Source organism: Limanda limanda, chromosome 12 (genome assembly GCF_963576545.1).
Source record: "Limanda limanda chromosome 12, fLimLim1.1, whole genome shotgun sequence".
NCBI lineage: Eukaryota > Metazoa > Chordata > Actinopteri > Pleuronectiformes > Pleuronectidae > Limanda > Limanda limanda.
The window spans coordinates 7,754,912-7,766,862 of record NC_083647.1 but is presented as its reverse complement, the minus strand read 5'-3'; the positions used below and the strand labels follow the sequence as shown (position 1 = coordinate 7,766,862).

The 11,951-nt window shown below is 41.1% G+C and overlaps 1 protein-coding gene across 1 annotated transcript in view; it reads right to left on the bottom strand.

Moving 5' to 3' along the window:
- Window positions 1–324: 324 nt before the first annotated feature.
- The window catches only part of babam2 (BRISC and BRCA1 A complex member 2), a 77,343-nt gene continuing 65,716 nt past the window's right edge, over window positions 325–11,951 (bottom strand). Inside the window, exons 8-12 of the mRNA XM_061082822.1 lie at window positions 10,953–11,052; window positions 3,348–3,418; window positions 2,705–2,787; window positions 2,414–2,567; window positions 325–1,093 (exon numbers count right to left, since the gene is read on the bottom strand). Of these exons, the coding sequence (XP_060938805.1) occupies window positions 1,030–1,093; window positions 2,414–2,567; window positions 2,705–2,787; window positions 3,348–3,418; window positions 10,953–11,052 (472 nt within the window). The 3' untranslated portion in view covers window positions 325–1,029. The remainder of the gene's footprint in view (window positions 1,094–2,413; window positions 2,568–2,704; window positions 2,788–3,347; window positions 3,419–10,952; window positions 11,053–11,951) is intronic.

Here is an 11,951-nt window from a genome sequence, read left to right as displayed (position 1 = left end):
AACCGTGCCTCCTCCATGTTCAGGGATGGGACATGGACCAAACTAAAAGTTAAAGTACACGTAAAAAACTATGGTATATGTCATTTTAGGTCCCACTGTTGTTTGCTTTCTGGTAAGTTTGGTTTAAGCTAGTTAGATAGTGGGAGACATCTTTATATACAGTCTATGGTAATTGCCTGATTTTTTTTTATCATCTTTATCTTTTATTCCCCAAATATATGAAATGCCATGACCAGCATTTCTATATTATTAAACACATTTTAACATTGCGATTTCCTGATCTAGCAGTGACCAAAACAAAATTAAACAAAAGCGGACAAACTGTCAGAGGAGACATACGTCTTTACTGGATAGACATTTTGACAGAAAACATGAATTTACAGTATTGCTGACATCTCAGACTAGATTAAATTAAACCCACATCATTCTAACACAGATCATTTAAACTTTCAATGGTGGAGTCAAACGTGAACGAAGAGCAAACAGAGATGTAGCAAACTCACTACAAATCTTTGTGTAGTTAACAATTTGTTTAACTTATGTATAAACAAACATCTGTTCACACTGCAGCACCACTGTATGGAGTGTTGCGAGTCCAAACCCCAGTGGTTTGACAGCTTGAAGCCAGGTTATATTGGCAGAAAACAATAAAACAACATGTACAGCTGAAGTCTTCAAAGAAATGGAGAATTTTATTCAAAATCAAGGCCCTTGAAGGTGCCAGTGATAGTGATCCACTATCCTCATGAGAAAGAGTTTGGTGCTGGGACGACTAGACAGCAAAGTGGCTTCTCTCTACAGGTACAATAAAAAGTGAAGGTAGTGACTAAGAGGCAATAACTTCAAGGCCAAACGATGTGGAATTCACAGCGTCTGTGTGCAAAGACGCACACTGTCACTCTCACTGTACTGTTAAGTCTGTGCACGCTCATGTGCAGGTTTACAACTGCATGCACGGACACACACTCACACACACACACTCCCTCAGGCAACTCTCCAGGCAGGTCATTTAGCTGGAGAGAGAGAGCACTACAGCTTTCCGGTGGCGAAGGCTCCCTCTTGGAACTGCGGGATGAAGCTCTTGAAGTACGCTCTGGGTGGGAGACAGGGAGAGAGAGAGAGGGGGGGGACGGAGGTGGGTGAGCAAATGAAAATGTGACAACAACTGAGTTTCAGCTGCTTCAAAACGTCAAACAAAGTCCCCGCGTCAGTCTCGCTTCCAGTGTGTATCAGAGCGCAGATGAAACTCAGAACGTCTTGTACTTGTTAAACTACAAATATACATGAGATGCTGTACGTCTCAGTGTTAAACTCTCAAGGATGAAAACAAGAAAAACATACTGTACGTATTGAGGTTTGTGTGTTAGTGCGCTCCAGTCTCAACACTGAGATATACAATGATTTACCTTACAAGTTTCCACTAAAGTCACCATAGCTTCTATCGAACACACGCTGAATTCAAGACATTTTGCCAGAAATTTTCCAGAGGGGCTGTATGTGTGAACGCCAATGCCCGAGCCAAGTAGGAAAATCTGGAACCATTCAAATATCTCAGGATGAAGAAGAGGTGTCATATACGTAGATGACACAGATAAACAGGTCACACAGACAACGTGATTCCACAGCTTTTGGCAGTTAAGGCCGACACCCGTGTAAATGTGATTTCCGGAGCATCTACTGCCTACAGGTGCCCCCCCCCTTCGCCAGAATGTGTTCGTATGTTTTCCTGCTGTTGTGAACGCGTCTGACCCGAAACACTCTCCTGCTGCATTCTTCGTAAGTGAAAGGAAAAGTCTATTTATTTATGTCTGAAAACAGCTAATATTGTTAAAAAAAACTATTTGTTAGTTCTTAGTTCTTTTTTTGCTTGAAACAACCTTTACAAAGCCAAACTTGAAGACAAATCCATGGACCAACAGACAGACTGAATTTAAAGAGTTTCATTGACATTTAAGCCTAGTATGATGAGAAGGTAAGATGAGAAAGAGGTATGTGAGTAAAACAGATAATGTGTTGACTGAAGTCACTCGTGCCAGGAACAGGCTGTGCTCACTCCTCAGACAACGCCTAGCTTTACTCTAGTAGGGTGAGGGCAGTTAATGTGTACTGAGGGTGGAATCAAAGCTGTGAAAATCAACACAGTTCATGTGCTGCATAGTCCACACAAAAAGGTCCTACTCTGTTATTCTGTGTCTAATGCATATTCATTCTGGTAAACAATGAATGCATGATAAATATGCCTTTATTAGAAATACTATCATGAGCAAGGATATTCCATAACTGCAAAAGGCTTTGTGAGGAACAGAGCCTTTTATGGCCTTCTGTTGGGTTTAAAATGAACACATTAAATCCAAAAATGAAATGGTCTAACTTCCAAAATGCAGGAATTGTTATCGTATCAGACTCTACTTACTTTGCCCTCTTGGCCATCTCGTTGCCGTCCCAGCGTGGGCTGTAGGGATACGCCTTCTGCACCTGAGAATACAGCTGACCGCTGTTGGTGAAGTGGTAAACGGACTGGAAGGTGAGGGTAGGCTGGTCCCTAGGGAAGTACAGCGGGAGATCCACTACAAAGAGCAAAGGAACAGAGAGACAGAAACGTATAGACGGAGAAAGAGAAATCGAGGATTGTTATATTTAACTTCATCGATCAAGATCGATCAGAATCAATGTGATTGTGACTTGTGATTGTGACTTCTCCTACCGTGAACTAGGAAGCAAAAGTCTTTCCACATGAGTAGCAGGGTGAGCTTTGTGAATCCCTCGGCATCGTACTCCACCACCCCCCTGCAACACACACATAGCAATTTCTGTCATTTGGTCTCATTTAACACCTCTTTGGTAAAAAGACATAGGAAATTACAACCGTGTTGTCAATCTCAGAGCCTATTGACGTCGAATCCGCCTCTAGGAGGAACGGACAATATTTTGGGGCTTCCAGCATAGGCAGCAGATATCTGGGCCAGGACTCTACCCCTCTGTTTGCCGTGCAGTCGGACTAGTTTCTGTCTACATCATAGATGTTGAACGTTTCCCCACACAAAACCCAAACAGCCATATTTTTGTATGTGTTCTAGATCCAGACGATATATTGTCTAATCTCTATGGAAAGATATCTCCATATGAACGCAGATAAATCAAAAAAGCCTATTTTCCTCTCCACATGGAGTGTTTACCTGCGGCAAACGGAAGCCTGCTCAAACAAGAAACAGGAACCATTAGGCTTCCAGACCCAAAATCGTGGCCCTTGCCAACAGATTCTGTATATTCACATGCAGAATCAGTTTATAGAGCTTATGTGTTGTGATTATGTTGGTGGAGAGCGTGGCCTTCGATGGTTCACTCACATTCCGAAGTGGCTGAGGAAGGCAGCGATGTACTCTCTTCTCTTGTGATAGCCTTGGATGACATATTGGACCTATAGAGAGAAAAGAGGAAGTGTTAGTGCACTAAATGGAGAAAAATTAAACAACACGTTAACATGAGTAGAGACTTAGGGGAGCTCATATATATCAGGGAAAGAGAGGTAAATAAGGTATAGGGTATATCTAAAACAAACTCGATGTTTAAGTTTGTGAATTTAAAAATGATTCTCAAAGACATTGTATATCTGGTCAGAGCCATTATATATTCAAATCCTATCAGTGGCACACCCAGATCTGAGTATGCATTGTATATACATGTGAACCAAAGGTCTATGCTGCAGTTCACAATGTACCAATGGGTTCACAGAGTGCGTTGAAATACAGGCAAGTGTTTATTATGCTGCCAACACATTATATATTAAAGCGTGTCTGCAAATGTGTAACAGATTTTTCTACCACGAACAGGATCCAACACTAAACATGTCACATGAGAAAGTTTTACATGAAAACCATACCAGAAGAAAGATGTGAAACGCAGCCACAAAAATGTACACGATGTTTTGAGGAGCCACAGTAGATGTCAGACAAGAGCTCAACAGAAATGTGACTAGATCATTCATTGCAAATCCTTTTATTTGAAGTGAGATGATGAATAATCAGGTTGGTTCAAGATAAGCACAATTTTACCCATGTAGAAATAAACTGAAACTAGAATGGCGTTCTGTAGAGCACACAACACAGCCAAGACCCAACAGTCTCCTCATGAATCCACATTTAAGTTTAATAGATCGTGACTATTTTTGAGGTCTTCGCCGACTCTTTTGTATCCTTCCACTTAGTATCATGGTAATCTGTCCTGTAGTGTTACCCTACTAACTAACTAACAAACTAAAACAAACACACATAACAGACATATATTGTATTTTGTCCTGCCCCAGTTTCATAACGAACCAAACAAAAACAACACTTTTCATTTTATCATGAGAGATCTTTAAGTTGGTGTTTAGCTCTGTTGCTGCATTGTATAGCTGTGTGCAGCACTATTTGAACACTGTTTGCAGCACGCTTGCTCATGTTATCGTCCATAAAGTTGTTACAGTCCACGCAGAAAGTCAGACCTCATATTTTCAGCTGCAGTTGTGTGCTTGCCTGCAAGTGGCATGCCGTGCATATCGCTGTCTCATGTAAGAACGTATCTTTCAAGACGGAGACGTTCACTTTTGTGCAGGCACCCCTGCTACCGCCATAGATTTAATGAATTCTTCGGAGATGGGGAATTCCTGGATCCACACCAAAATGTATTGAGCTCTTTCCCGACATATAACACATCATTCCACCAAGTATCGTGGTAATCCTTCCAGTTGTTTTTGTGTAAACCTGCTAGCTAACACAGACAAAACAAAAACATAACTAACAAACAAACACCACACTGTATTCTCAAATATATATATTCCCATCTATTAAATTTGATTATTAATAAAAGTAGTTGTTGGTACATACTATCAAACCACAATAATTTAACATCTTGATGATTATAATGATAAAATAGAACATTTTTGGGCAGCTAGTGAACCTTTTGGAAAGGGTCATCACAGCTGCAACCGATTTTTTTAAGATTTTGACAAGTTACTGGAAACACAGGAATAGAGATTAATGGTTAGAATATGGTTTGATTTATTTTCACCCGTCCTCGTGGTTTCAGGGTCTTTGTTGCCCTGAACTCAGTCTCTGTCTGTCTCACTCTGGCACTGTGTGATGCCAGCAGAGAGGCTTTCTGACTGAACCTACCCAGAATGTAAACAATGCCTTGGCAGGAAGAGAGCATTGACAGAGGTGAACGTTTTAATGGTTGCTTTCACTTTAAAACCAGACGGCTCAGAGTAACAAAAGCAGTATTACATCCAGCCTTTGTGCGGGTCGAATTTAAATGTCACAGAAGTACAAAGTCTTTAGCTTACCACTTGACAGCCAAATAAGCTGGTGTTAAAAGCTCTACCATAGAGTCTGTCAAATGCAATGAGAAAAGACGGTCTGCTCAGGGTACAGTGTTAATTGTACAACATTTTCCCACATTTTGCTCCATATTTTTGATTAAAGCCTCAATGTAGCATTTTTTCATACTTCACAGAAAAATAAAATGCAGTCATTATCTATCCACCACTGTGCCGATGGAGGGATGGGTGAAGTGTTTGAGTCCACAAAACACGTTTGGAGTCTCAGGGGTTAACGGCATTTTACCCGAATCCAATACAATTAAAGTGACCTCTTCTTCAGATAACATTGTCTGTCCACTTTGTGGACCCCACCCCTCCATCGGCACAGTGGTGAGCAGATAATGAGTGGATTACATTTTTTTGGTGAACTATCACTTTAAATCTTGCAAATGTGTTCTGCGCTACATGCACGTTGAGTAGCCTGCTTAGAAAACAAGAAAAACTGTGTTCGTCTGTATCAACATTTTTGTATTGTCTACAATGATAAGACACCAACGCAACTGCTCCTTATCTGTGATGGTATCATAACATTTCCCCATACAGGAATTTCCCAGCTGGAGTTATTACTGTGATGCAATAGAGCATATACAGAGACGACTAATACATTAATGAGTGTGAATTCAAACAGTTAGATACATATTCAAAATGTATCCCCCGTCATGTCTTTAGTGCCTGTTGATGAGTGATTAATGATTATCCAAAGAGGAGAAGCTAAGGGCTCCCTTCACCGCTGAGCATCCCAGGCAGGTGAGAAGGCCTGAGGTCAGTCAGTCAGCCATGAAGGTGACTCTTTAGACTAGTGCTCAAACTGAGGCTATGTCTCTGGAACACATGGCCGATTACTGTAAACAGAAAAAGTAGATATCCAGACTATATGATTAATGAGCCCAATATGCAGTAATGTACAAGAAGGTTCCTGGTTTGAATCGACCGGGGTCTTTATGTGTGGAGTCTCCTCGTGTCCAATGGACTTCCTCCCACACTCCAAAGACTAGCAAACTATCATGAGTGTACAACGCATCTCGCCCAATGTCATCTTGGATTGGCTCCCGCGACCTTCATGGATAATACATGGATAAATAGTTCTAGGGGCCAGTTTTCTCCTCACTCTTCTTATTTGTTTGGAGCATTAAGACCATGGAGGAACAATCTAAGTGCCTGGCACTAAACTTAACAATGACAGATATCCTAAGTGGCAGATCCCACTGTTTCCAAAGTACCTAATTATTATCAATAGAATAATGGCTAAGATGGAACTTGTGGTTGACTTTTGTGCTATCTGCTAGCCAGGATCTGTGGCTTATCTCAGGATTGTAACTGTGAGGACACCATGGGCCCTATTTAAATATCCAAGCACAAGGTGCTTTTACGTCATGTCCAAATCTCTTACTATTTTAACAGCAGAAAAAAAGGTGTTTCTGCACCAGGGGCATGGCTCAAAAAGGATTTGCTTAATCTCTTAATGAACCATAGGTGTGTTTTGGGTGGAACATGAACTAAACGTCATCACCCATTCCCACAGCCAGATGCAGTGGCACCATGCTGGACTTAACACTTGTCTGCAGAGGAAATGGTCATGTGTGTGTGTAACATGTTGTGCACTTGCATATATGAGATCATTATACCATGTCATATATATATATCATGATAATGTGTCCTTAAAATACCAGAGAAATACTTGCCAATGACTTCAAACCAGGATCCGGTTTTAGTTGGTCAATCACACAATCGCTCTCTGCAGCCTCTAGAAAGCAATGCATTAACAATGAGCCTGACCACACCTCATTTTAAGACCAACTTGCACGCATTTGAACACCCATGGGTGTGGGTGTTCAGATGCGTGCAAGGGCATTTGTTGTTTAAACAAAGTGGGGCCGGAAAAGTACAACTGTGTCAACCTGAAACTACCAAAGACAGTTATGTCATGCTTTGCCATCACTTAACGTTGGTTGTAAGATACGCCCCAATAGTGGGAGAAAATGATAAAGGCTTTCACTAAAATAAGCTTATATCAAGTAAATATTGACAACTGAATCTTAATAAATACAATAAAAGATTTGGCAGGAGTCATATTAAAAAGGAGGGTTTGATCTGGTATGTTTCTATCAACCAATAACATAATATGATGATGTTTACCGTGAAAGAGGTTTTTATGATACAATATGATACATAAGCCAGGGTTTCTTATAGTGTATCAGAGGCAGATTACCAAACATTAAGATTGTGATGCAACAGGAACCTGGATGCAAAATTTGCATATCCTTTTACAGTTCTGAATGACTGAGGTGCTTATTAAAACTATTATTTAGTTACAGCGATAATTTGGACAAAGGGTTACATTTTGGAAGGTTAAGGAGTTTAACAGTCTGCAGAAAGAGGTCAACTTCAATTTTATAATGATGACAGCGACTCTATAACGCATAACATAGTACTGTATTGCTGTAACAGATTATTTCTCCCTGCTCTAAACATTCAGTTCACTTGAGGACTGGATATATAGATAGAGCTGCAGGCAGTATTGGGTTCCTACATGGTGCTGATTACTCATTAACCATGTTTGAATGACAGTGTGTTGTGAGAGAGGAAAAGTGTATGACATCTCTGCAGAGCTCTTAAACAGTCGCCTCCTGTTGATTAATGCTTTTCATGGAACAGTGGTCACAAAATTTTGCTTTTCTACAAAGCTACAAGGTTACATATTCAATAAGCTTTTTATTTGGTTAAACTGACAGTGTGTGCTCCTTTTTCAAGGGAACTGTGGATCAGTGAACTTTCACACCCATACTGGGAGAGGATTTCCCGCCCCCGCTGTCACTGTGACTCGAAGCCAAGTCCTCCTATTGGCTGCCTGGAGGCTTGATTGATGCAAGACAGGTGATCTTGCTCTGCAGGTATTCCAACCTGCCCACACCCATGACTCCCTCGCCCCATGCATCCGTTTTTTTGTGTTGGTGCATGTGTCGGTGGGGACTGTGATGCAACAATGCTGAAAGTGCTTCCTGCTGTGTGATTAAGAAATCTCTTCTCACTTCTTGTCACATACGCATTTACACCACCCCCGGCTTTCAGAATATAGAGAGTGGCTGATTTGATATCTCGCTATGAATTCATTTAAAAAATCAATGCCTTTGGGAATCTGATGAGCTTAACACACAGGGTGTTTAAAAGGAAACAGTGGAGAAAAATCGTAATGGATAAAAGAATAATAGCTCAAAATAATTTTATTTGAAAGAAGTAGGGGAGTGATAACATAGTGACTAATTTTCTTGACAATTATGAATCCTGTATCAATAAATCCTGAAATCCCTGTCTGACAGTTACATATGGATTAATGACAAGGTTACAAGTTATAACTATTCTCCACATTATGATAGAAAAAGGTAAAGGGTCTGGAATCTATCTAATAATTCCAGCAATCTTGGTCTGTCTGACTGTGGAATACACCTCTTGAGAACAGTTAATTTAATCGGCTTCACACTTGGCATGTGTATTGTTAATAGCCTGAGAAAGTGCAGTGTCAAATTTGTTGCGATTTAATACAATTTGAATAAACAGGCAGCCAGCACTCTGTAGCAGGCAGTGTCGGTTGATCAGTGTGCATTTTCAGACTGATCTGAATCGTCTACATCCTCAAAAGGTGGGTCCAAGGGTGTTGATTGCTGAACAGACCTCTGAAAGAGCCGGCATGCAATGAAATTCTGTTTCTTTTTATGAAAAACAATGAATATAAAATCTGGTTGCAGTTTGAGAAAGAAATCTGAAACCAGCATTACCACAGGCCATCAATCAGCCCATTCCAAAAAGGTCAGTTTGTTCTAGGCACTGCAGTTTATAAAAAATGTGCAAAGGTGAGTTTAGGACGAGAAAACTGTTGGCATCAGTTTAATTTTCTTGCGACTGATAAAATATCCGTTATCTATTTTTGACTGAGGAAATAAGACTTGCAAGCTAAGAAAGTATGACAATGAAGTCTGATTGATTGATTCTTTGTCGTGAGCAAGTAAATGATATATGTATGTATCACACGCAGAGGAGAGGACTGAAATGCCCAAGGGGCCTATTAGCTTCTGAAGCTGATTTCCATGAGTAATTTTTTGAGTAATGCAGATGCCAGGTGCCGCCGTCACCCACAACACTCACAGCTGAGGTATGTGGCAGGAGTTCTGTCAAAACAATCAGAGCATCTGGAATAAGTGGGAGGAAATAACTGATAAATGGATATAAAAAAAACACTGCACAGCCTGTCCTTGCACAGACTGCATGCATGTTTGCCAGGAATGTTAGAATGTCTCTTATCCTTTACCGTTCTTCAGCCTCATTTGATAAATACCTTACACAACATCAGATGTGCGGAAGCTGAATAACGCTCCGTGTCTTTTATTACTCTTACAGCTCCTGTACCTCTGCGTATTCTGGCAAAGCTCAGGTTACTCTTGTTAAAAAAAAATTATACTTCATGCTATACAAGTGATACTATTTCTTTTAGTGTGTTTCTGCTTGCTAAATATGAGGCAACAACAATTGACAAATAACAGTTTAAGATCCAGGTATGATGTACAACAATGACAGCTTCATGGTGACCTGAAGTGCCAATCCGTTGCCATATCAATGATTCGATGAGCGATACCGTATGGAAAGGGCATTTCTAAAAGGCAAACACTTTTTCTATCAATCTCAAATATAGAGTGCTTCTCACTTTTAGCTGCACTGATACACTCGAGATTCTGATGATTCACAATGCTACAGCATATTGTATAGCACTGATTGCACTTGCTGAAAGGAGCCAGTGGCCCACCTCGAAATCAATGCTGGACTGATGAGTGATGTGGGTTGTAGATGTCACCACCAGAGAGCAAGTGAATTTGCACTTGCTCTCTGGTGGTAACATGATGCGCAAACAACTCCTTCTCCTCTGTGTCATGCTGCCTGTATCTGTTATTGACTCTGGTTTTCAACATGCCTTTCCAAACACAAGCTGGGGCTCTTTCAGGGACGTGGAGGGAGCCGCTCTGACACTGGTGGACTTAAACAATCAGCGACATTGAGGTCAGCCAGGGACACGAGTGTTCCAGACACGCCGAGTATGCTGGTCAGAGTCCAGGTGAATAGGGAGAGATGGCGGGTATCTGCGTGTGTGTATGGGAGACTGTGGGGGATGGGCAATTCTCCCGAGGGAAGTGGCATTACAATGTGTCTACACCGCATATCTACCTGTCAACCTGCGGAGGCCAGGGAGCGCTCAGACAGCCTATGGAGGTCGGCCAGTACGCCCACGATGGCACAGGCCAGATACACACATGCTTGAGTGCACATACTCACATTACCAGACACATCCCTCAATGGGCACATGCCTTCCTGCACCAACGCTTACAAATATGCAATAAATAATTCACATACCTGTCACACACTCACATGGAGGGTAAAGAATATTGCTCTTAATCAAAATATCAAGACATGAGATGTTGCAAATGAATGTGAAGTAATAAAAAAAACCCAAAGCTAATGGTTAAATGACTTATTTGAGGGGAAGACAGGGACACATCATACAGAGCATATTTAACAACAGTGTGTGAGCTACAGCGAACACTTTTACCTTGCTGGTGAGTAACTGGCACACCTGAGGGACATAGTCAATTAGGCATCCTCCACCGGGGAATGCTGGGATATGAAGTGCAGAGGAGCCTCCCAGAGCACTGGTTGAAAGATAGAAAGAGAGTTAGCAGTTAGTCTTCAAGTTCATTGTTATTACTGTTCATCATTGTTCATATTATACTACTAAAACCAAAATTAATACAGTTAACATTTTCTCAATAACCTGTGACGATCAGGTAAGAACATGTTTTCAGAGACTTTCTTAAAAAAACAAAAACTGTAATCTGTTATATACAAACGTATTTGGACTCTTAGTTCAGTACTTTGTAGAATCTCCTTTGGTATCAATTACAACCTCATGTTTTCTTGGGTAACTCTAAAGCTGCAACTGGATATCAGACACCTATACAAAAGCCACTCTGGCGTTGTCTTGGCTATTTGCTTGAGCAGGTTTTCTTCAAGATCCTTTCTCAAGGATTTCCTCAAGGTCTAAGGTCCTCTGTCCGGCCACTTGACCATAAAGGCCTTATTTGGTTTAGTGCTGTGTCCTTACAGTGGCTTCTCTAATCTCAGACATCTGAAGCTCTGTTAGAGCGTCGTTGGGTTCTAGGTCAACTCTCTGAATAAGGCCCTCTGCTCCCAGTTGCACAGTTTGGACAGACGGCCAAAGGAGGAAGCCTGGCTGCTCTAAACTTCTTCCATTACATAATTATTGAGGCCACTGTGCTCCTGGAAACACTCCGAGCTTCAAAATGCCTTTATACACCTGCCCCGATCTTTGCCATGTATCTACTTTTAAAACAGAGCTCTATTTAGAGATCCTTGGACTTTATGTGACCACCTGATTTTATGGAAATGAATTTGAACTAAGAACATGAATTTGCTGCTCTGTAGTTAAAAATAACGTGATTTGTGCCTGTGGCATCATCATCCTCCTTCACTCGTTCTTATATTATTTTGACGTCCTGATTCAATCCTGCAGCGCAGCTCCATTAGTGAT